Below are 24,516 nucleotides of genomic sequence, written 5' to 3' on the forward strand. Positions count from 1 at the left end.
TATACTTAAAACCCCAGTTAAAAATTTCTCCTCAGCCTGGGCCTGAGAGCTCAAAGAGCCAGGTCTTCAGGCCCCGGCAGAATGATCGGACGTCGGGGGCAGTCCTCAGCTCCACCGGCAGCTGGTTCCAGAGGGCAGGCGCTCCCACTGAGAAGGCCCTATCCCTGGGTGTCACCCGCCGGCAATCTCTCACCGGCGGCACCCTGAGCAGACCCTCCCTGTGGGAGTGCACTGGGCGAAGGGCGTTTGATGCCGGCAGCAGGTGTTCCCTCAAATAGCCCGGACCCAGGCCATGTAGGGCTTTATAGGTAATAACCAGCACCTTGAATTTCACCCGGAGGGCAACCGGAAGCCAATGCAGCTCGCGGAGTAGAGGTGTTACATGGGAGTATCGGGAGACCCCCATTACAACTCGCGCGGCCGCATCCTGCACCAGTTGAAGCCTCCGAGTGGTCTTCAAGGGCAGCCCCATGTAGAGAGCGTTACAGTAGTCCAAACGGGAGGTAACAAGCGCATGAGTAACTGTGCGTAGGGCGTCTCGGTCCAGATAGGGACGCAACTGGCGCACCAGGCGAACCTGTGCAAAAGCCCCCCTGGTCACGGCTCCTATGTGGTCTTCAAAATTGAGCCGTGAGTCCAGGAGGACGCCTAGGTTGCGAGCCCTATCAACGGGGGAATGTGAAGAAGAAATGGAAGCAAACAGAAAGCTATGAAGAACTGTTACACTCTATAAGATGAAGAATGGATCATGCTGTAAAATAATGTTGTTTTTTTATATTGGGTGACTTTAAGATGTAAGGACTTCAAGTGCTGGCTGGGGAATTCTGGGAGTTGAAGTCCGCACATCTTACAGTTGCCAAGGTTGAAAAACACCTCTCTAAAAGGCTAAAAAAACTGGCCAAATAAATAACTAGCAACATGCCACCTGCCAGGAAACCACTGGGTAATGAAGACTTGTGCAGAATAGGTAAGGTCTAGAATATATATAACTGCCTTAAGCCAAGTAAGTCCATTAATTATTCCACTACTGTGGATTTTAATTAATATATAACACCTGTATTAAATTTCTCTGCAATTCTGCAAGGTCGCATCCATCACAGAAGTTAGTGCATAACTTAATCGCGATTTTGTGTTAATACCTGCAAAATGCAATTTCAAATGGGCCAAAAGAGTAATGATGTCTAGGATTAAGCCTATTGCAAATGTAACATTTCACCACAGCTAAGGCTAAAAAGGGAAGATGGAACTGAGGCATTGAAAAATATCATTTCTGTTACATGCCAGACATAGGTCTCATAAATTTGTGTTAGCTTTTAGCAGAAATAAACAGTGCTACTACAAAGCTATAATTTCAGGCTAATATTTATACTGTATACAGATAAAGTTTTACTTCTATTGTATCTGGCTTTATCCAGTTTAAGTTTTCTCTCCCTCAAATAACAATGTAAGTTCATTTCAAACCACCAACATAATAAAAGTCGGTGTTGACGGGGGGGCAGAGGTCGACCGCGAGGCCTCTCGCTTGTGGAGTCCCTCAGGGGTCGGTCCTCTCGCCCCTTCTGTTCAACATCTACATGAAGCCGCTGGGTGAGATCATTCGTGGTTTTGGAGTTGGGTATTTCGACCCCAAACCACCCCAGTGATGCCCTCGACGTGATGTCCCGGTGCCTGGAGGCGGTCCGGGTCTGGATGGGGAGGAACAGGCTTCGTCTCAACCCCGACAAGACGGAGTGGCTGTGCGTACCGGCATCCCGGGATATTCAGGATATCCCACCCCTCATTATGGGGGGTGAGTCATTACCTCCTGTAGATAGGGCTCGCAACTTGGGAGTCCTCCTAGATTCACAGCTCTCTTTAGAAGACCATATTGTAGCTGTAACTAGGGGGGCGTTCGCCCAGGTTCGCCTGGTGCGCCAGTTGCGGCCCTATCTAGACCGGGATGCCTTGCGCACGGTCACTCATGCGCTCGTGACCTCTCGTCTTGATTACTGCAACGCTCTCTACATGGGGCTACCCTTGAAGACCACTCGGAGGCTCCAGCTGGCACAGAATGCAGCCGCGAGAGTTGTGTCGGGGGTCTCCCGATACTCCCGTGTTACACCTTTGCTCCGCGAGCTGCATTGGTTGCCAGTTGTCTTCCGGGTGAGGTTCAAGGTGTTGGTAATGACCTACAAAGCCCTCCATGGCATGGGTCCAGAATACCTTGGGGAGCACCTGCAGCCGGCGTCAACTTCCCTCCGCCCAGTACGCTCCCACAGAGAGGGCCTCCTCAGGGTGCCGCCGGTCAAAGAATGCCGACTGGTGGCCCCCAGGGGGAGAGCGTTCTCTGTGGGTGCACCGGACTTATGGAACCATCTTCCGGTAGAGCTCCGGATGGCGCCCGACCTCCGCTCCTTCCGGCGTGACCTTAAAACCCATCTCTTTAAGGAAGCGGGCCTGGCCTGATGGGATGGGGTGGGTTTGTTATTATGACTTTAATTTTAAATTTGTACTATTTGTACTATGGGCATTGTTTAATCATGTTTTAATAATTTTAACTTTTGTATCTGTCTTTTATGTATTGCCCTGTTAACCGCCCTGAGTCTCTTGAGAGAAGGGCGGTATATAAATTAAATAAATAAATAAAATAAATAAATAAAAACAAAGGTATCTGAAATAAGAACCAAAATATAGGTTATGAATTGTTCGAACTATTTCCGTATCCTCCATTCCCTTAACATGTACACACACAAAAAAGATTTTTTTTATTGGTAATACGGTACTATTGCTAATTATCTCAATATCTAATTATCTTGGCTTCTCTAATCTTGACATTATTATTATTATAATACCTTTCTTCAAGACATTTTTAAAACTCTTCTCTTTTAACCAGAGGAAATTATTATCAATATCCATACCTTTACAAAAAGCTATCTGCACATTTTCACTCCATTTTCCAGTGTGTAAACACCTCAGTTCTTCCATTACCCCAGACAAAAGGAATCCATTTGGACAACTGAGCCTGCACATAGTCCCATATTTTGATTGTTCAAGCCCACAAATAGAAGGTTGAACAATAACACCTTTTGGTTTTTGGAAGGCAGGACAACGCAACTCTAGAAAAAGAGAGTACATTTGGTCAACGTGCACAAATTGAAAACACATTTCATATACAAATGCAAACAGGTAATGTAAAGATTTCCCCTGTCCAGGCATGTCTGACTCTAGTGGGTGGTGCTCATCTCAGTTTCTTAGCAGAAGGAGCTAGCATTGCCTGAAGACAGTGCAAATGGCCAGCAAGACTATATGCTAAGGCACACGGAACCTTCCCACCGAAGTGGTACCTATTAATCTACTTGCATTTGCATGCTTTCAAACTGCTAGGTGGGCAGGAGCTGGGGCAAGTAACGGGAGCTCACCCTGTCGTGCAGTGCTCAGGTCTTGAACCCAGGCTGTCAACTTTCCAGCTGACAAGCTCAGCATCAGCATTGGGCCACCTTACAAATGCAGATATTTATATGAAAACTTGAGTAAATGTTGCATATGAAGTGTAAGAGAAAAATCAATATTGATCATTCTAACTTGTTATAATTTTTATGTTTTTATTGCGTACAATAACCAGCAATTATGTCTTGAAAGTTCCTCTCTGGAAGTACTGGAAGGTTAAAAATCAGTTCCCCCCCCGGCCCCCCTTTTCTGGCTTGTATAGTATAACAAGCATCCACAGTTCTCTACTACCAACATGTACCCTCTGTAATACATTTTTAAAAAATGATGTGAAAGGACATAAAGGAAGGCTGCTGAAGCCTGTATGGTAAATTATATGGAAATAGCAACCAAGCAAATTTTGTTAAAAAAAATAAAGGGAACTAAAGATATACATTGTGCATTTGAAACATACCGACACATTTTGGTTCCTTCCCATCCCACTGAGAGTTGCCTTGACAGGTAAGCTTGCTGTGGCCTTCCAGTTCGTAGCCTTCGTTGCAAGTGAATAAGCATGCTGTCTTATAAGAGATCTCACTTAATGAGCAATTAATATGACCATTTTGAGGGGTTGAGAGTTTGGGGCATGTGCGAACTGCAGAGGTTAAAATACATGTGTAAGCATTTTTAGTAAGAGTAAGTAATACTAAGAGTACGTTGAGTAAGATATACGTATCATGTCCATCTTTTGTGTAAATATATACACACACTTCAATTAAACTATATGCAACAGATGTAGAGTGCAGATTGGAATATTATATCTTCAACTCCCAATAGATCTCTAATCTTGGGAGATATTCACAGGATAACAACTGCAAAAGAGAATTTTAGCTATATATTATCCTGGAAATATCAGACTGTCTTGCACGACCAGTATCTTACCTTGGAGTATTATTCTCACACCTAAGATCCTGGAAAGTGAGAACATATCTTCACCTTTTCCCCCAACTATGTTTCCTCTTTAACTATCTCCATCTATACTGGAATATTAGGAGAAAAATGCAAACTATTTTACCTATTTTTACTCACACCCTCTTTCTTTCTTTCTTTCTTTCTTTCTTTCTTTCTTTCTTTCTTTCTTTCTTTCTTTCTTTTTTCTTTTCTTCTTTCTTTCTCTCTCTCTCTAGCTCTGCTATCTTAAGGTTTTTTTCTTTTTTTAATTAGCCTTCCTTCTACAGTACTTGGCACTTCATTCTTTGGGGAAATGCTAAAAATAGTGCATTAAACTGATTTCTGTCTCATATAGATTTGTGGCAAATGTTCTCTCATATACTTTTGAAAGAGGCACCTTTGAATTCGGGAATGAAAGAGGGCGGTTCAAAACCCATATCCTGCCTCTTCGAAGTAGAGTCAGTCCCTAGGTCCAAGAAATGTCATAAACAGCAAACTTCAAGCTTCTTTTTTTTAAAAAAAAAAATCTAAGGGTTTAGAAACCAGGCAATTTTATTTTAATATCCATCAAATAAAAAAAGGAGCCCCATAGTGCAAGGAATGTAAGCAGGAACAAGCCAAACCTCAGCTCAAGAAGACCTGCTTAAAGCATCACTGGAGTTTATTCTCTCCCCACCACCAAATGGCTGAAGAATGTCCTGAAATACTTTATATGGATATTTCTGGGAAATCACTCATTATTGACTTCTTAACAGGTGTAACTTTTTCAACTATTATTTCAAAACAGAATGGGTTTTTTTCCCCATAGGAATAAGGGCTTTCAGAAGTCAGGATTTAAGAAAAATCTGATGTAAGATGATGATGCCTAATTTTCTACCATGTTGCAACAGAGACAAAAATATTACAAAAATTGTTCAGAAATAAACAGAGGAACTTGTTTTTCTTCGTGGTTTTTTTTTGAGAACTGCCAAAGTGAGCAGAAAGAACCTCCATGTGCCAAACTTGGAATCAGCTTTACAGGAAGTGAACTAGTGACAGGTCAAAGATGTGTCAATGACAGAGCACTAACAAAAGCAAGTAGGCATGAAATACAGGCAGATGCTCAATATCTGAAAGTACAATGGCTCTCTACAACTCCCACGCCTGGCTTCAGCAGTGATTGGAACTCTACCTCATTTGTCAAAGAATCATCTTCCCAGAGAAATGAAATGAAAACCACCCTGTGGATTTCACAATACACAAAGGACTCTTAAAATGATTTCCATGCTCTTCCATCTATTTTCTGTATTATGAATCTTATTATCCTAGTTAATTTACTTTCACAATAGTGGGTATTCTGCTTATAGCATATTCACATCAGTATTTCAGGTATGTAATACAAGCAGGGTTATAGCATTTGCGCATGTACACATACAGCAAAAAATTAGGCGCCTCACTGTGAATTTGCTTAAATCATCTTCCCAGGATCAGATGGCTGCTGTGTTCCCAATTATCTCTGAGTGCACATGCACACTCAGCCATTTCACTTTGAGTATGCAGGGATGGATCTGAACAATTGCAGCAGCCTGGGAAAACACATGGCTGCTTTAAAGCTTCAGAAAGAATTGCACAATGCACCCATGTTCTACAAAGCATCTTTTCTCAAGCATTCCCACAACGCAATGAGTAAGTGCGTGTGTAAAACAATGACCAGTTGCTAACTTCTTGGCCAGAGTTTTGCCTGGCCTTTGTTGTGTGTTCTTTAGCTGCATGCTAAGTAGTGCTTAGTGACATACGTGTGCCATACTTTGCTAAAAGAGCATACAAAATGAATTATATACATTCAACAAAGCAGACTAGTATTGCCTGAAGAAATTCACATTTCTCTGTTTCCTTTCATAACGTACACGATCAAAATCTGGGACAAAGGCTTTTCTTGAGGTTAATGTGATGGTCTATAAACTATTCCTTTGATATCCCACTTGTTCAAAACATGCTCCATTAATGTATAAGTGGAGAAGAGCCACATTCTTAAGTTGAGAATAACAGTACTAAAAACTGTACATACTGTTGGAAAACCAAGATCAGAGAGGATAAAACTGGTTATCTTTCAGACTCTGTCAAGGCAATTAATGGAATAAAGAAGCAAGAGTATTCGGCGCTAGATGTTAAAACCAAAACATATGACATCTTTTACTAACTCATTTCCATTAACTCAAACAACAAATGAGAAGAAAATACAGTTTCTACAGAAATAATGAAGGGAAAAGCAGTTTAATGGATACACTTGGGTAGCTACAAAACCGAACTGAACTTGTCTGCCTAATAAGATCTGGAATGGAAGTCTTGCCACAGGGACCAGTTTCAAAGGAAGGGACCTTCTCTGCTCCAGCCTTTCTCCACCCAGAGCAGCATATCATAAGATATTAAAAGAGTTCCAATTCTGCTAGGATTCCAAAAGGCCATAAAGACTGGGCTCTTCTGAAAGGCCTTGGGGGATCGGATGGGGATTAGATTTCTAACTATCTTGAGATATGGTCCCTGTGACATTACATACTAGTATTAGTTCTATCCTGTATTAGGTTTCAGTTGAATTGCAGTATGGAATGTGAGCATCAGGGCAGCTTACGGTTGGAACATCTTATAAACCTCAGAAAGTAAGGTAAGGCACAGCCAGTTTGGAGAACAGCAGTGGTTAAAAGCACTGGGCTTTAAACCAGGAGATTGCAAGTTCTGTTTTAGGCATAAAGCCAGCTGGGTGCCTTTGAACCAGCCACTTTCTCTCAGCCCCAGGAAGAAGGCAATGGCAAACTACTTCTGAAAATGTCACCAACAAACCTCAGAGACTAGTCCAGGCAGTTGTTAGGAATCAAGACTGACTTAAAGGCATTACCACCCCCCCCAAAAAAAAACGTAAGACAGACCAAGTCAGTATTGACTGCAATTTTGCCTGAATCCATTATTTATTACAATATAGTGTTAACAGACACGTCCTCTAAATAGTTGTGTATACCTATTTACTTGTAAATATACTGCACGTTGTTTTATTGATAGGTCTATTATTTAGTAAATAATTAAACATGATCGTTTGGGAGAACCCCCCCCCCCCCGTTATTGAAGTTAATAGAGGAAGAATCAGTAATGTAGAAAAACACTGCAAGGGTAATCATTGACAATGATTTCCATAAAGTTTACATTTTTAATAAGGATGTTGCGGCAGATGTTTTTTTCATGGCCTGTGTTGTGCTGCAGTGAGTCGGCAAACTGAGAGGGAAGAAAGGGAGAAGCAGCTCAATTCGATCCTTGACTGTCTGTCACAAAGGCCAGTGAATTGACCTGATTACTAGTCAGTACTGTCGTGGGGCGGAGGCAGACAGCATTCCCATTGGTCTATCCTTGTGTATAGGTTTTTTATTTATTTATTTATTTATTTATTATGGGACTTATATGCCGCCCTATCTCCCAGAGGACTCAGGGCGGCTAACAACAATAAAAACCAACAGTACAAAAGTTAAAAAAAAATTAAATAACAGCCCCAAATATTAATTATACAGTTAAAATTAAGACTTTTAAAAACCCATCATCAATCCAGGTCAGCCTGATGGAAAAAGAATGTCTTGAGGTCGCGGCGAAAGGACCGGAGGTCCGGGGCCATCCGAAGCTCAAGGGGGAGTTGATTCCAAAGGGCTGGCGCTCCCACAGAGAAGGCCCTCCCCCTGGGCGTCGCCAGCCGAAATTGTCTGGCCAATGGCACCCTGAGGAGGCCCTCTCTGTGTGAGCGCACTGGGCGATGGGAAGTCGTCCCCGGCAGCAGACGGTCCTGCAGATATCCTAGGCCTAAGTTTTGAGGTTTACAGTTTCCAGTCTACCCAAAAATGGAGACTGAGGAGAGGGGAAAAAAAACAAACAGGGGAGAAATGAGGGGGAAAAATGAAAAGTACAAAGACTATTCTAGAAGGGAATGCTTGTAGAGAAATGTTGGACAGTAGAGTCAATGTGAGTACGTGAAGCAGTGATTGGTTCCTGGTTGGAGACAGAAGAAAAGTCAATGGATGTCTTACCTGAAGACATAGAGAAGCAAAATCCCAGCAAGGTCATTTTTATCCAAGATGGGAAAGAAGGAGAAGAGCTAAGTATGGATCATACCTCTTTGGTGAAGCCCTGGCCTTTGGGGAAGGTTTGGGCAGAAGACTTCCAAGAGAGGTTTTCTCCCCCCCCCCAACAAAGGAAAACATAGACAATGATTGGCTGAGTGAATCCAAGGAAAGGGGGATGAGCAGCACTGAGCACACTCATTGGTAAATCCGGCATGCTCTTTCCTTTTATCCTCTCTTCAGTGCTTTTTTTGTAAAAGAAAAAGGTGCCGGAACTCACACATGTCATACAACCTGCCTTGCCTACCCTACAAGGTTCCATCCAAAAAAGGTGCGGAACTCCGTTCTGAGCGTTCTATGAGAAAAAAAGCCCTGCCTCTCTTGGTAATCTTGGAAATGGAGGAGGGAGAAGTAGTGAAGAGGGAGGATGTGAAAGAGAGTTAAGAGGAAAATTGTCTCTAGGAGACAGACTGAAGAAGAAACACCACACTGGGTAGAAGCCGGGGTCTTGTAAATACCTGCTGAAAATAATTTTACTATAGCCAGTAAAGAAGAATACAAGTCCCTGTCTTTGAGTTCTCCGTGCAATTGCTGTCTTTGTACTGCTGAATCTACTTCTAAAAGAATGACAACTGCCTATATTTGTTGATTAATGTTTTGTATATATTCAGATTTTGGAAGTCTTGGTTGCAATATATGGAGGGAGGATTATCGGCACAAGCAGTATTTTCAATTTCCTATTGAACGTTTACACTCTTTGATTAGTTCGTACGTCAAAACAGTAAAATGAACAAATATGCTCCTTCGTTTAAATCATAGTAGGCCATTTCCTCGCCCAGAGCTCAATGCAAAATTAATATAAGTTGGGGCACAGACAAGCAAGCCTTTCTGTACAAATAGACAAAAAAGTGTTTTCCAAAATTCTTCATACTTCAAATATATTGAGAGACGTGAAAATGGATGTACAATATTACCCTACCCATACAAAGTGTAGAAGATTAACGATCCTGATTCTAGTCCTAGTGCAGTTAAGATAACTGGTTGGTATTTCCCTCTGAAGCAGTCCTTTGGGGAGAAATAACCAATCACATATTTCCTTGGCTGTCCAGAATTTTCCCCTGGTCACTTGTTGATATAACTTTAAAGTTGTATTCAAACGTTATATGCATAAAATACATGCATAAAAAGTAGTAATCCAAATGTGATTCATTGCATATGAATGAAACTTGATATTTTATATTCCATATCAATTCTACTGCATGCATGAATGAAGTAATAATATATTAAGCAAATAAGAACAACTGTGCTTCTTCTTCCCAACTAGAAAGTTTTAAAGTTTTTTTTTTAAAAGGCCAACCCAACAACAGAGAGGGGACTGTTTTTCCAGAATAAAATTTCCTACCCCTGCAAGTTGTCTCTGAACCAGACCATGCACCATTTGGCTGGCAAAGTCGTATGCTACTTCCAACAAGATCAAATCCTGTTTTACATCGGATTCCACAAGCAGCATTGAAGTAATTATTGCAGACATTCTGGATAAAGTAGCCATTTTCTGGAGGGTGCAGCTCAGGGCAGTGGACCACTAATCAGGATATATACAACAGTAAGGAAATGGTTATAATGATTCACAACACAACACAATATTGTACAGGTAGTCCTCAACTTACGACCACAGTTGAGCCCAAAGTTTCTGTTGCTAAGTGAGACATTTATTAAATGAATTTTTACTATCTTTCTTGCCAGCTATTAAGTGAATCATCGCAGTTGTTAAGTTAGTCACACAGTTGTTTAAGTGCATCTGGCTTCCCCATTGACTTTGCTTGTCAGGAGGTTACAAAAGGTGATCACATGATCCCGGGATACTGTAATCATCATAAATATGAGTGAGGTGCCAAGCAACTAAACTTTGATCACATCACCATGGGGATGCTGCAAGGGTCAAGTGTAAAAAATGGTCACTTTTTTCAGTGCCGTTGTAACTTTCAACAGTCACTAAACGAACTGTTGTAGGTCGAGGACTACCTGTATTCAGAACTTCAGAACTGCAGTGAGTTCAATAGGTATTTCTTCCAGATATTAAATATCTACTTTAAGATATTCACTTAACTTAATGACTGTAACTTTATTGTCCTTCATGTTATTCCTAAACTGATTATAGTAAACAAAAATTGGAAAAAAAATTCTTTGTACTATCTTACAATCAATATCCATTGATTGCGCATGTCATGTTACTTCTATTCCATTCATGTCTTTTTGCATTTCAAAGGGCATTGAAAGTGTCTGCCTAAAATCCTGACGTTCTTGGAAAGCTCCTGAAGGTGCCTTAAAAAGAGTGCAACAAATGGAAAAAAAATGCCTAAAATAATTTTTGTCCGCTCCTTCGGTACAATGTATAGCCATGGACATCGGAAACCATGAGCATTTGCAAGGGACAAGGGAGATGCAAATTGGCAATACAACACACCCTTGAGGAAATCATCCCGTAAATGATGTGATGTACATCCTTGGGCCAGATATTCAGAAACAAGGGGGCATTTAGGTGATGGTCACAGGCGTGTTACTATTTGGTGGTCCTGTGGTTTGCCATATGCACTTCGGATACGAAGGAAAATGTATCTTTGTAGATTCCATGGAAATACATATTGCATTCCAGGTGGACAAATTCAAGTAGGAAGCATTGCTCATGACGTTAATTTTCAACTGAGCCGTTTCTTTAAGAAATTGCTTACCTTCACACGATTTACCTCTAGGACGATAACCTTCCTTGCATATACAGTCCTCCATAGAAGTACTTCCTGGTGGAGAAGTGTGACTCTCATCAGGACATGAGATGCAGGTGCTTATTCCTCCTGGTGATCCTTCAGGCTTGTAAGTTCCAGATGGGCAGGCTATAAAGCAAAATGTATACGATAAAGGCAAGCCAGGATTAGGCTCGTAAAACATGACAGTTTTATGCAATACCTGCAGTTTTGCTCCCTAACTTCCAAAACTGATGACAGAGGACCCTGTGCGTTTTATTCACAGCCTACATCAATGTGTAGGCTACATCACAATCAAGTCAGTCATTCTTTGGGAGAAGAAACAGTTAACGTAGGACGCTGAGCTTGTCGATCAGAAGGTCGGTAGTTTGGCGGGTCGAATCCCGAGTGCCGCGTAACAGAGTGAGCACCTGTTACTCGTCCCAGCTTCTGCCAACCTAGCAGTTCGAAAGCACGTAAAAATGCAAGTAGAAAAATAGGGACCACTACCGTGGGAAGGTAACAGCGTTCCGTGCGCCTTTGGCGTCTAGTCATGCCGGCCACATGACCACGGAGACATCCTCAGACAAGCGCTGGCTCTTCGGCTTTGAAATGGAGATGAGCACCGGCCCCTAGAATTGGAAACGACTAGCACACATGTGTGGAGAAACCTTTACCTTTACCTAGGAAGTCTGTATTATACAAACTCTTTTGTGCTTTTAGATTTTATGCTTCAAATTAATAACTTATATTTCTTTATTTCATCTCCTTCCTCTGGTCCCAATGGATTGTATCTTAACTCCTCCCCAGTTTCATTTTTAAAAACCGATTTCCACGTGAAGGGAAAATCGATACCAAGAGAATGTATTTAAGAGGCGACATATTAAAAATGCTTATATTTTAGGGAACTCAGTTAACTGTGGGAAATAATCCTTCTGTTATGTATGCAGGAATCTGCATAGCAACAGCCATCAGGGGGCGTTGGCCTGGACAGTTTCAGCGGGAAACCTAGGGCCAACCCCATTGGCTGTTAGCTTACCTGGCCAGGTATATAAGGAGGCCAGGTAGCCCTCATTCCTCAGTTCACTTCCCCTTCCAATAAAGAGCTGAACTCACACACCGGCTGGCGTCTCTCTTGCGTCGGACCCACTACACAATAGTGGCGACGAAGGTGGGATTGCTGCCGACCAAGAGCTGAAGTTACTGGGGAAACGCTCCGCGAACTGAAGGGAAAGGCATTTTTCCTTCTTCCCCCCACGACCGCCAGCCGAACCGGCAACGCCAAGCGCCACATCCACGACCAACTGCCGCCATGGCTAGAGCCGGACAACCCCGCGAATTCGAGACCCGCCGCCCCGAAACCTGGACCCGTTACCTGGCTCACGTTGAACTGTACATGCGGTTCAATCAGATATCGGAGGATGGTGCAAAGGCGGCCACCCTGCTCTGCCTTGGGGGACCAGCGCTGCTGGAAGTCGCCACGAACCTGTTCCCCCAGGAGGCCATCAACACTGTCGCGTACCGAGACCTCGTGGCCAGGCTCAACGCACATTTCAGGCCCCGGCGCTCCAAGGTGGCCGCACGGTCACAATTCGAGAAAAGGGACCAGCGCCCCGATGAGACCGGTGCCGACTTCCTCGCCGCCCTACGGGAAGCTGCCGTCGCTTGCAGGTTCACAAATTTGGAGGAGCGACTACGGGACCGGCTGATTTGCGGCCTACGCGACAGGCGGTTGCAGGAGCGCCTGTTCGAAAGAGAGGAGGTCTCTCTCCAGGAAACCGAGGACGCCATCCTAGCCCACGAAGCGGCCTGCGGGGCCGTCCAAACCTGCCAGGGAACCTGGCCCGGCAACCAGGCAACCAGCGTCCACCGGCAAGGGGCCACAGAGGAAGACGACCTGAGCATCGACCTCCTCCAGCGGAAGTCGACCCCCGACCAGCGAGCCAGACGCCCAGACAGGCCCAGGCCTCCCAGCAACACTGCCGTTCCCCAGAGGTGCGCAGGGTGTGGTGGGAACCACATGCGCAGCCTCTGCAAGTTCCGGTCTGCCACGTGCCGGGCCTGCAAGAAAACAGGCCACATAGCCGCCGTCTGCCGTAGCCGCCGCCCCCGAGAGGAGTTCCACGAGCTGCAGCCGGAGGAACCGCCATTCGAAGGTACTGGGGCCCCCACCAAAACAAAAATTGGCTATGTCGAGAGCCGGCTGGCCATTAACCACACGGGTAGCCGCTGGCTGCTCAAACCCAAAATTAGATTAACAATCCGTTTGCAAGGTGTCCCTTGCAACATGGAGCTTGACTCCAGATCAGCGGTCTCGATTATTTCGGACGAGACCCTTAACCACATAGTTAGCCGGAGCAAGCAACGGATTAAATTACGGCCTACTAAATTAACCCTGACCGATTTTCAGAATTCGCCGGTCAAGGTGAAGGGGGAGGCCACCATGTCAGTGGGGTTTAAGGGTCGCGAAGGGCACCTGGACGTTGTAGTGGTAGAGGGCTGCAGAGCCAGCCTGGTCGGGCTGGACTGGTTTGAGGCCCAGGGAATCTCAGTATCCGGGATCCATCGGATCCAGGGCGACTCCGTTGAGGCCGTTTGCCGGGAGTTCGCCGATGTCTTCAACGGGTCATTAGGCAAGTACACCGGGGCCCCCATATCGTTCAAGCTTAACTCGACCGTCTCCCCCATTAGGGTCCCGCCGCGGCGAGTCCCTTTGCGCTCAAACACAAAATCGAGCGCGAACTAGACAAGTTGGTGGCCCAGGGAATCTTAGAGCCTGTAGATGGAGGGGAGTGGGAAACCCCCATCGTGACCTCCCTCAAATCCAACGGGGAAATAAGGATCTGCGCCGACTATAAGTGCTCGGTGAACCGCGCCCTAAACCCGCACGCTTACCCGGTTCCCGCGGTGAGCCACGTTCTCGCTTCCCTCCAAGGTGGCGCCATTTTTGCAAGGCTCGATCTTGCACAGGCGTACCAGCAACTCACGGTCACTAGGGAAACAGCTGACATCCAAACCATAGTAACCCATAGGGGGGCGTTCCGGGTGAACAGGCTGCAGTTTGGAGTCAGCGTTGCTCCCTGCATTTTCCAGGAGGTTATGGAAAAGACACTCAAGGGCATTCCAGGAGTCTGCCCCTATTTTGATGACATCCTGATCGCAGGAGCATCAGCAGAGGAACTGGCAGGGAGGCGTAGGGAAGTGCTGGCAAGGCTGCGCACAGCTGGCCTCAAACCCAAAAAGGAAAAATGCAGCATAGGCGTTCCTTCCACAGAATTTTTGGGGTTCAGAGTAGACGCCAGGGGAATCCACCCCACAGAATCCAAGGTGAGGGCCATCAAACTAGCACCCACACCCAAGAACAAAGCAGAGCTTCAGGCATTCCTGGGTCTGCTGAATTTCTACCATACATTCCTCCCACACAAGGCAGCCATCGCTGAACCGCTCCACAGGCTGCTAGACAAACAGGCAACATGGGCCTGGACGGCCACCCATGATCAGAGCTTCAAGGCCCTGAAGGCATTGCTGTCGGACAACTCCACAGTAACCCATTTCATCGAGTCCAAGCCCATTTGTATCGCCTGCGATGCATCCCCTTATGGTGTGGGCGCTGTCCTAAGCCACCTTGAGCCCAACGGGGCACAAGTCCCCATAGCATACTATTCTAGGACACTGTCTGGAGCAGAAAGAAACTACGCCCAAATAGACAAAGAAGCCCTGGCAATCGTGGCAGGAATCAAGAAATTCCACGATTACTTATATGGCAGGGAGTTCACTGTATTCACGGACCACAAACCACTCCTGGGCCTGTTCACCACAGACAGGCAAACCCCCCAGATTCTGTCCCCCAGGATGCTCCGGTGGTCCATCTTCCTTGCAGCATACAATTGCAAGCTGGTACACAAGCCAGGGAAGGAGATGGGCCACGCAGACGGTCTAAGTAGGCTCCCCCTAGACACACACGACCCAGACCCAGCACCAGCCACACAGATCCTAGCCCTGCAGGAACTACCCGAGTGCCCAGTTCTTGCCAAGGACATTGCCAGCCACACAGCCACAGACAACATCATGGGCAGGGTGCACTCATGGGTTTGCACAGGGTGGCAGGACAAATCCCCGGGACCAGAGTTTCAGGCCTATTTCATTAGACACGATGAAATCTCCACACACAAAGGGTGCCTCCTTTGGGGTAGCAGGGTCATCATTCCACCCGCACTACGCGCCAGGGTATTGGACTCCTTACACGAAGGGCACCCGGGGGTGGTCAGGATGAAGGCACTGGCTAGGAGCTATCTCTGGTGGCCCGGGTTGGACAAGGAGGTTGAGGATCGGGTCAAGGCCTGTTATACGTGCCAGAGATCCAGGCCAGAAGTGCCACATGCACCAGTACACTGGTGGGAGGCCACACACACGCCATGGTCCCGCATTCACATTGACTATGCGGGGCCATTCCAGGGTCAACTATTTTTAGTAGTGGTGGACAGTCACTCCAAGTGGTTAGAGGTAGTCCCTGTCCCCAACATGACCTCGGGGAGGACAATCCAGGTGCTCAGAGCTCTCTTTGCCACACACGGCCTCCCCGACGTAATTGTGTCTGATAATGGGCCTCAGTTTACTGCTGCTGATTTCCAGGCGCTCTTGAAGGCGAACTGGATTAGGCACGCCACCTCTGCGCCTTTCCATCCATCTACCAACGGACAGGCCGAACGGATGGTAAGGACGACCAAAGACGCACTCCGGCGCATCATCAGCGGGGACTGGCACCACAGACTAGCCAAATTTTTACTAGCCCAACACACAACACCATGCGTGGCTACTGGCAAGAGCCCAGCAGAACTGCGATGGGGACGGCGCCTCATCACCAAGCTGGACCGCCTATACCCAGACCGGGTAGCAGCCGAAACCGGTAGGGCAACATCACCATCATCACCATCAGCATCACTACCATCACCATTGCCATCATCACCCACACACAGGGTCCTCAACCTGGGGGACCTGGTCTGGGCAAGGAACTATGGGGCTGGACATCCTTGGGTTCCGGGGACAGTGGTCGGGAAAACAGGACCCCTTTCGTACATTGTAGGGGTGGAGGGGGACAAACGCATAAGGCGACACATCGATCAGCTCAGAGGAAGAGTCCCTGAGCACGTCACACACGCCCCTGAGCGCGTCACACACGTCCCTGAACTCAACGCACACGATCAACAGGAGGACCACACTCCAGGAGGGGTCAACCCAGCTGAGGACGTCACAGGGCAGGGACCAGAGGAGGAGAACTTCCTGATGCCGGCTCCTTGCAGCCCTGCACAAAGGCCTCAGGAACCCACGGTCCAAGCCCAGGGGCCAAGCACACCCAGACGATCCACCCATCCACACAGGACACCAGCCTACCTGTCGGACTATGTGTGAAAGTGACCCTCACACAAGGACACCACTGTTTTTTAATATATATACCCATAGTTATAGTAGTTGCATGTTGTTGTTGTTATGTGGGTCTTCTCTAAGGGGGGAGGAATCTGCATAGCAACAGCCATCAGGGGGCGTTGGCCTGGACAGTTTTGGCGGGAAACCTAGGGCCAACCCCATTGGCTGTTAGCTTACCTGGCCAGGTATATAAGGAGGCCAGGTAGCCCTCATTCCTCAGTTCACTTCCCCTTCCAATAAAGAGCTGAACTCACACACCGGCTGGCGTCTCTCTTGCGTCGGACCCACTACACAATACCTTCTATGTCATTTTCCTCCACATGCTAACAGCTGGTCACATTAAAGACTTTTGTATCTCCTTCGCTTTGCTGTAGAATTGTTATGCTTTCTTTTGCACCGTATCTCTCTTTTGCAAAGCGGAGTTGCTACATCAAAAATGTGAAGAGATTTACTCTACCAGCTGGTGGAGAATTTCAAAGGAAAAAAAAAATAACTGCTTAGACCAATCAGCAAATTCACTGTGCGGATGCGCACACGCCCATTAACACACACATAGATAGAAAAAGCAGAAAAGGAGATCAAAGGAAAATTTCATTAATAAATTCCAACATTAAGGTTGAATCAAGAAAATTTAAAAAACTACCTATATAAAAATAACATAATGAAATATTAAAATTTCCCAATGAGAGTGAAGCCTAACTTATTTTACTATCTGCTTTGGAATAGTTTTTTTTTAATTTTTATTAAAAGGAAGAAAAAAAGATAAAAATAAAAAAATAGAATTTGAAAAAAAATGGTTGTAATATAATAGATGAAATATAATTAGGAAATGATGAGCATTTTCAATAAACTATACTTGCTTGGTATCGTAATAGTTGGCCAAAGCAAATTTCCCATTATAATACCCTCCCCATTATTATAAAATAATAATATATTAATATATTATTATATATTAGAGTTTTGTAATAGTGAACCATGGACTTGGATTTTTTTTAAAAAAAATGCTACATTTTTCTGAAGGGATGATAAAACATAAATGTAAAGGTTTCTCCTCTCCAGCCGTGTCCAACTCTAGGGGGTGGTGCTCATCTCTACTTAGCTGAGGGAGCCAGGGTTGTCTGAAGGCATTTTTCCTGGTTACCTGGCCAGCATGACTAAACGCCAAGGCTCATGTTATGAGGTACCTATTTATCTACTCCCATTTGCATGCTTTTCAACTGCTAGATGGGCAGGATCTGAGGCAAATAATGGAAGCTCACCCCATCTCACAGTACTCAGGTTTTGAACTTGGACTAGGGCTGTCAGTTTTCTAGTTGACAAGCTCAGTCTTTAACTGCTGAGGCATCGTGCCCCCGTTAAGGGATGATAACAACTTAGCAAAACAAGTTTTTGTTATGAATGCTTGTTGGATGATTTTTCCCAATTTCTTCACAAACATTTGACCAAAATTTAGGACTAACTAAGCATTGCTACCAAATATGATAATTCAGGCAGTTGTAGAAGAGTTTTGTTCCAGGAATTTATGAATAAACTGATGTTTTCCATGTTGGATTGTGTGGTGCACTTGCACAAAATGGAGGCTGATGTTTTGCAAGCCTACACAAATCATGGCCACAATCTTTGCATTAAGACAGATTTGCCCAGGTTATCCAGGTTCTTGCAGCACATACAATGTTGTTTGAGAGCCCTTTAATAGTATCTATAAAAATTACAATTTATTTAATACAATTTTAGCAGAATGTAAATTAGGATTATCTTTGTGGGCTTGGTGCTATGCTTAGATTTAAAAATAAATTTTACATTAGAACGCCAATACAATTTATATACAATAAGCTTAATGTAAAATGGTAGAGTTGATTCCAAAAGAATTAATCCAAAATTTGAATATCATCAGTTTCTGAAATGAGCACGTTAGCAAAAACAGATGCTGTGTAGTAGCGGATGATTTATTACATCCATGCCTATTTTACAATACAGTAGTTATAGTCAGATCAATTTCCTTTTTCTTACAAAATTTCATCCTATTTCAATACACACACACACACACACACACTGAATACACTGGATTCAGCAACAGCAATAAGCGAAAGAGCAAATCTTTTAATAGCATAATGACTTCAATTCAATTGTAAATTACCAAATGCAAGAAGGGGCTTATGTTCTATCATTCCTTTGCTTTGAAGTGCACTGATTTTTTAAAAAAATAGTGTCAATCTGTATAGAGAAGACGTTTCAGTAGTCTTTCTAAAATTAGATAATATATTCATGAGGAAAAAATTAAACAGGTCTAATTAGCTAGCATTTCCATGCACTCATTCATAATGTAAATTGTGACCATTTAAAAATAGGGTCCTCAACCTCCAGGCCACAGACCAGTACCAATCCATGGCCTGTTAGGAACTAGGCCACACAGCTGGAGATGAGCACACAGCTGGGCAAGCAAGCAAAACTGAAACCAAACCCTTCCCGGTCCAAGGAAAAATGGCCTTCCATGAAACTGGTTCCTGGTGCCAAAAAGGTTGGGTACCATTAAAAGACCAGCAAAAGAGACAGTGCCAAGCATACTGGGTTAACTTTCCTGCTACTTCAAGGACTGGAGGAAAGTATCTCTCAATATCTCTCTCCTTGTCTGAGTATTTCTTTCTTCTCTTTTCCTCTACCATCTGGATAGAAAGCTCAAAGTTGCAATTTCCTTGAACTTTACTTGCCCTTTTTGGATTTTGAGCATCATCCTCTATTTACAGTAGTTCGAATAGGATTTTTTTAATGAATGTATGATGTATTAAATATCAGTCATTGCAGTGAATGAACTGAAAGGTTCCAACTAGGATTACTTCCAATTTCCCTATGGAAATATTCATACTGTCTATGTGTAAAGAATATTATTTTAGAATTTTGATCTTCATACACACACTTTCTCAATTACACTAATATTTAATGTGAATTTGTAAACTAAATTATAAAGTAAGACTGATACATCATCTAAAGACAAAATGAAAAAAAATAACATAACATGTGACAAAAAGGCTTATTTCTGTCTCCTAGAAACATATTCCTCAAGCTCAATTAAATCATCTAACCTGTGATGGCTAAAAAAATAAACATTTTAAATGGCGCATGTCTATAAACATTTTGCAAGTCTATGTCTCTAGAGACTGATTCAAAGCAACATCTACACTTGTTGAAAAGCTTATTTATGAAATCAAGAGAGGTTACAGTACTGAAGCTATGGGAAAGTTTGGTTGCCATGAAGGGCACTGCGTATTCATGCAATGATACCTATGGCAGCATTAAATGAACTCTGTGGGATAGACAAAGTATTATCTATTTTTATAGCCCTTTTTCTGCCAACCTAGCAGTTCGAAAGCACGTAAAAATGCAAGTAGAAAAATAGGGACCACTACGGTGGGAAGGTAACAGCCTTCCGTGCGCCTTTGGCGTCTAGTCATGCCGGCCACATGACCACGGAGACGTCCTCGGACAAGCGCTGGCTCTTCGGCTTTGAAACGGAGATGAGCACCGGCCCCTAGAGTTGGAAATGACTAGCACGCATGTGCGGGGGAACCTTTACCTTTACCTTATAGCCCTTTTGAGTTGTACCTTTTAACATCTGATACATTTTCTAGGCCAGGGGAAAGGAGATGGAAGGAGAGCTTGTCATATCTGTACACAGTACAACTAACGACTAGGGGTCATGGAAAGCAGTGATGTTTCTAACAAAATCTGCCCTTGTTGTAGCTTTTACCAAGCAAACCCATCATGCATACCAGGGATACTTTAAAAATCTCAGGTGTGGCATGGAGCCTGAAAGATGTAAAAAAAACCCTACAGGCTGTGTCAAATAGAATTAAAGCCACCTGTAGAAAAACATCAAAATAGTAATATTTTAGACTCTTCAAAGGAAGTGAGTAGAATAAAGAGACAACAGCATAAGACTCTGTATTTAGGAGTAATTCGAAAAAGGTTAATTTAACAGAAAATCAAAGATATCCAATTCAAGGTGTTGATTCTTACTTTTAATGACTTAATGACATAAGTTGAGGTTATCTGACGTAAGTTCAACGACATAAGTTATCTGAGAAACCATCCTATCCCAGTGGAACTGGGGTGCCTCACCCACACAGGCAGAAGGGGCATGCAGTGGACCCCACTGGTTAAGGAATTCCAATTGGTGGGCTCAGAAAAAAAGCCTTTTCTGCTGTGGAGCCCACCCTCTGGAAGCTTGGACACCCCAAGGTAAGATTTATTCCCACCCTTTTGGCCTTCTGAAAGGACTTGAAGACCTGGCTTTGCCAATTGGCCTGGGACCACAATTATGGAGGTGGTTAATGGATTAAGATAAGACCCCACTTCCTCCCTATGTGCATCTTGCTCCCTTCTTCCCCATCTTTGCCAATTTTAAACCAGTTTTACTAAATTTGAGCCATGGTGGCGCAGTAGTTAGAATGCAGTACTGCAGCCTACCTCTGCTGCCTGCAGTTTGGCAGTTCGAGTCTCACGGGCTCAAGGTTGACTCAGCTTTCCATCCTTCCAAGGTTGGTAAAATGAGGGCCCATATTGTTGGGGGCAATAGGCTGACTGTAAACCGCTTAGAGAGGGCTGTAAAAGCACTGTGAAGCGGTATATAAGTCGAAGTGCTATTGCTATTGCTACTATTTATTGCTTTAATGTTTCATCATGGTGTTTTATTGATTGTAAGCCATTTTGAGTCGCCTCTAGGTGAGATGGATAGCATACAAATTTAATAAATAAATAATAAAATTTCCATCAGTGAGTCTTTTAAACGGATAACCTAAATTAATAAAACTAACTGGACCACCAAGCCAGAGAGTTTTGATTAGCATTTGAGAAAGATTTGGATACAGAGAAGTCTAATAAATTTTGGTTTTAATTAATTTGCAGCTAATTGCACAAGAACATAATTAACTGTAAATAACTGTAGAATGGGAGCAGAGATGGAGGACATCTCAGAGAACTCCCTATTACTTCAGGTATTGTGGGACTATCAACTACAATAATGAAGACAATCTTGCTCATATTTATTACGTTGCCCATATTCTACCATGGGATGAGCTTTATTTCTTCTTACAGAAACAAAAATAAATAAATTGTACTATGATATAGTATCAAATCTCCTTTTGTTTGAAACATTTTAAGATAGTGAACCTAGAAGGTTTTTATTTTTTCCAAGAAACCCATTTGTTGGAGCAGAAGAGTAAACATCACAGCACTTATTGCATAATTCACAATGCATTTCTTAATTCAATAATTCAATTGTTTCTTTTAATCAGGATTGTAATTTCCTGAGTGCATAACCTCCTTCAAAGGTTTTAAAATATATCTGCTTTCAGTCGGCTGGGCTCATGAAAGTATTACTTTTCAATTAATTTTATGTTATAAATACACCATTTTTCCAGCATACTGTTATGCCCTTTGGGACAAAACTGAAGCTAAAGACCTCTGAGTTAATGATAAAAATAGATTTTTTCCTTAGGATTATGAATGGCCTAAAGCTGACACTGAAACCATACCAACATTTCTAATTCTAGACATGATTTAAATAAAGGCAGCATGCCAGAAGAGCCAAAATAATGATTGAACTACTGATTACGAAAAGTAAACTTAAGATTTTGCTTTAAAAGGGTTTTTCTGTTTATTTTAGTTGCTATATTATATATATATTTATATACCACCCTTTCCCGAAGGACTCAGGGCGGTTTACAGGATATTTAAAAGAAAATCAATACAAAAGTTAAAACAAATTTAAAAAGATTAAATGAAACCCTGAGAAAAAATAAAAACCCAGTTAAAATTAAAAATTAAAAATTCTCAGCCTGGGCCAGAGAGCTCGAAGAGCCAGGTCTTCAGGTCGCGGCGGAATGAACGGAGGTCGGGGGCAGTCCTAAGCTCCGCGGGCAGCTGGTTCCAAAGGGCAGGCGCGCCCACTGAGAAGGCCCTACCCCTGGGTGTTACCCGCCGGCAATCTTTAACCGGCGGCACCCTGAGAAGACCCTCCCTGTAGGAGCGCACTGGACGAAGGGAGCTTGATGCCGGCAGCAGGTGTTCCCTCAAATATCCCGGACCCTCGCCATTTAGGGCTTTATAGGTCATTATCTATGCAAAACTGGTGAGGTTGATCTTGTAAGCATACTGGACAAAGTGTGCTACAACACATTAAAAAAATCTATAGAGAAAATATCTACAGACCCCTCACAGTACATCCTGGATTTAAACTCTTTCAGCTCTTCCCCTCAGGATGCCCCTACAGGCATTACATGCCAAAACAACTAGGCACAGGAACAGTTTTTTTCCCTTGTGCCATCACTCTGCTGAACACCAAATCCTCACAGTATTGACTTTATGTCTAAGTATATTTACCCATGTTGTATGGCTGTAGTATTATTATCCTCCTCATCTTCTTTACTACCCTCTCTTATTGGTATTGGAATTATGATTATTATTACTCTGTTGCTTTGCATGTACAGTGAGAGCTTCTGCATCAGAGACAAATTATTTGTGTGTCTAATCACACTTGGCAATAAAGTATCCTATCCTATCCTATCCTATCCTATCCTATCCTATCCTACTCTACTCTACTCTGGTACTGTTCTTAACGTCAGCACAATGTCCTGTGAATGACCTGAATGTTTCACATAACACAAGGAAAAGAAAGGCTGCCTAGACAAACTTCCCTATTTACTCTCACAAACAGTCAGATAACCAAGTTCCCATTCTAACTCCAGTTAAATAATCATTTCCCACCTTTTCTTAACTATGCAACTAATAACTGTTAGAAACCTAAACATATAGGTAATCCTCATTAATATGTAACCTTCCGTTTCTAAAATAAGCAATGGGGAGGGGAGTTTGAAGGGCTATAAAACTTGCATTGTTTGTGTAAGTTGATTCCATGGAATTCCTTCCTTGCTGCTACTGCAGCTCATTCTGGCTGACTGGGATAGGATATCTGTGATGTTATGAGACTTCATTAATCAATTTGTATTAATTAGAATTGTCCTGGCTTTCCCCCCCACCCCGTGAACACCTCTTCAGTATCCAGTCTGAAAATCTTAAAACCGGCACCACATAAGCATGAATGTGACAAAAGATAGTAACATAGTCTGCACTTTATTTTAGTGGTATTATCTTGATTGACAACAACTAAGAACAGTAGAAGTCAATGTCCATATAAGTCCCTTTTGCGATGACAGGAGCATACTGAAGATTGTTACTTGGGATTTGACAGGAATAAATGGCCAAAACACATGAATTAACAAATGCAAAAAAAAAAGCAAGCAAAATAGTTTAGCTGAAGAAAAATGTATGAAATGATGTATGTATTGAAACAAAGATAAGTTTGTTAAATAAAGTATGCCTTTAATTTCTGTAGCTTATTTTTTCTTATGATTTCTCTGTGTTCCATGTAGTAGTATTACTTAGGTTGATTTAGAGAGAAAACATATGAAATAAGCAGCTTGTAGAAATGAATAGGATTTACTGTAATCAGATTTTAATTCACCAAAGAAAACAAGCATGCTTCCTTATTTAACATTTAAAGATTTCAGTCAGTGGTGGGATTCAGCCAGTTCACACCGGTTCGGTAAAATTGGTAGCTAAATTCTGTTGAGTTCTGAGAACCAGCTCAACCCATGCTGCTTCTGGAAGTCGGTTCTAGGCCTGAGGCCTGGAGGAGGTCTCCCAGGCCTAGAATGGCCCATAGGAAGTGCATGGATGTCACTTCTGGAATTCCATTCTAGGCCTTGGAGGCCCAGGCCTGCATCCACGCAGAGAACCGGATGTTCAGGTATTTGAATCTCACCACTGATTTCAGCCCTTTTCACACTTAACATACTGTATACATAAAATATACTGCACGATAGAACACACTTCCGAATAAAGAAGAAGAAATATCACATTTTACTCAG

General features: G+C 43.4%; 1 protein-coding gene across 1 annotated transcript in view; it reads right to left on the reverse strand.

Annotated features, from left to right (window-relative positions):
• Positions 1-24,516, reverse strand: part of SVEP1 (sushi, von Willebrand factor type A, EGF and pentraxin domain containing 1) — a 143,395-nt gene that overhangs the window by 97,986 nt on the left and 20,893 nt on the right. Inside the window, exons 3-6 of the mRNA XM_083353768.1 lie at positions 11,159-11,317; positions 9,832-10,011; positions 3,881-4,060; positions 2,898-3,095 (exon numbers count right to left, since the gene is read on the reverse strand). Coding sequence (XP_083209894.1) covers positions 2,898-3,095; positions 3,881-4,060; positions 9,832-10,011; positions 11,159-11,317 — 717 coding nt within the window. The remainder of the gene's footprint in view (positions 1-2,897; positions 3,096-3,880; positions 4,061-9,831; positions 10,012-11,158; positions 11,318-24,516) is intronic.

This window comes from Vipera ursinii, assembly GCF_947247035.1.
Source record: "Vipera ursinii genome assembly, chromosome: 2".
NCBI classification, from domain to species: Eukaryota; Metazoa; Chordata; class Lepidosauria; order Squamata; family Viperidae; genus Vipera; species Vipera ursinii.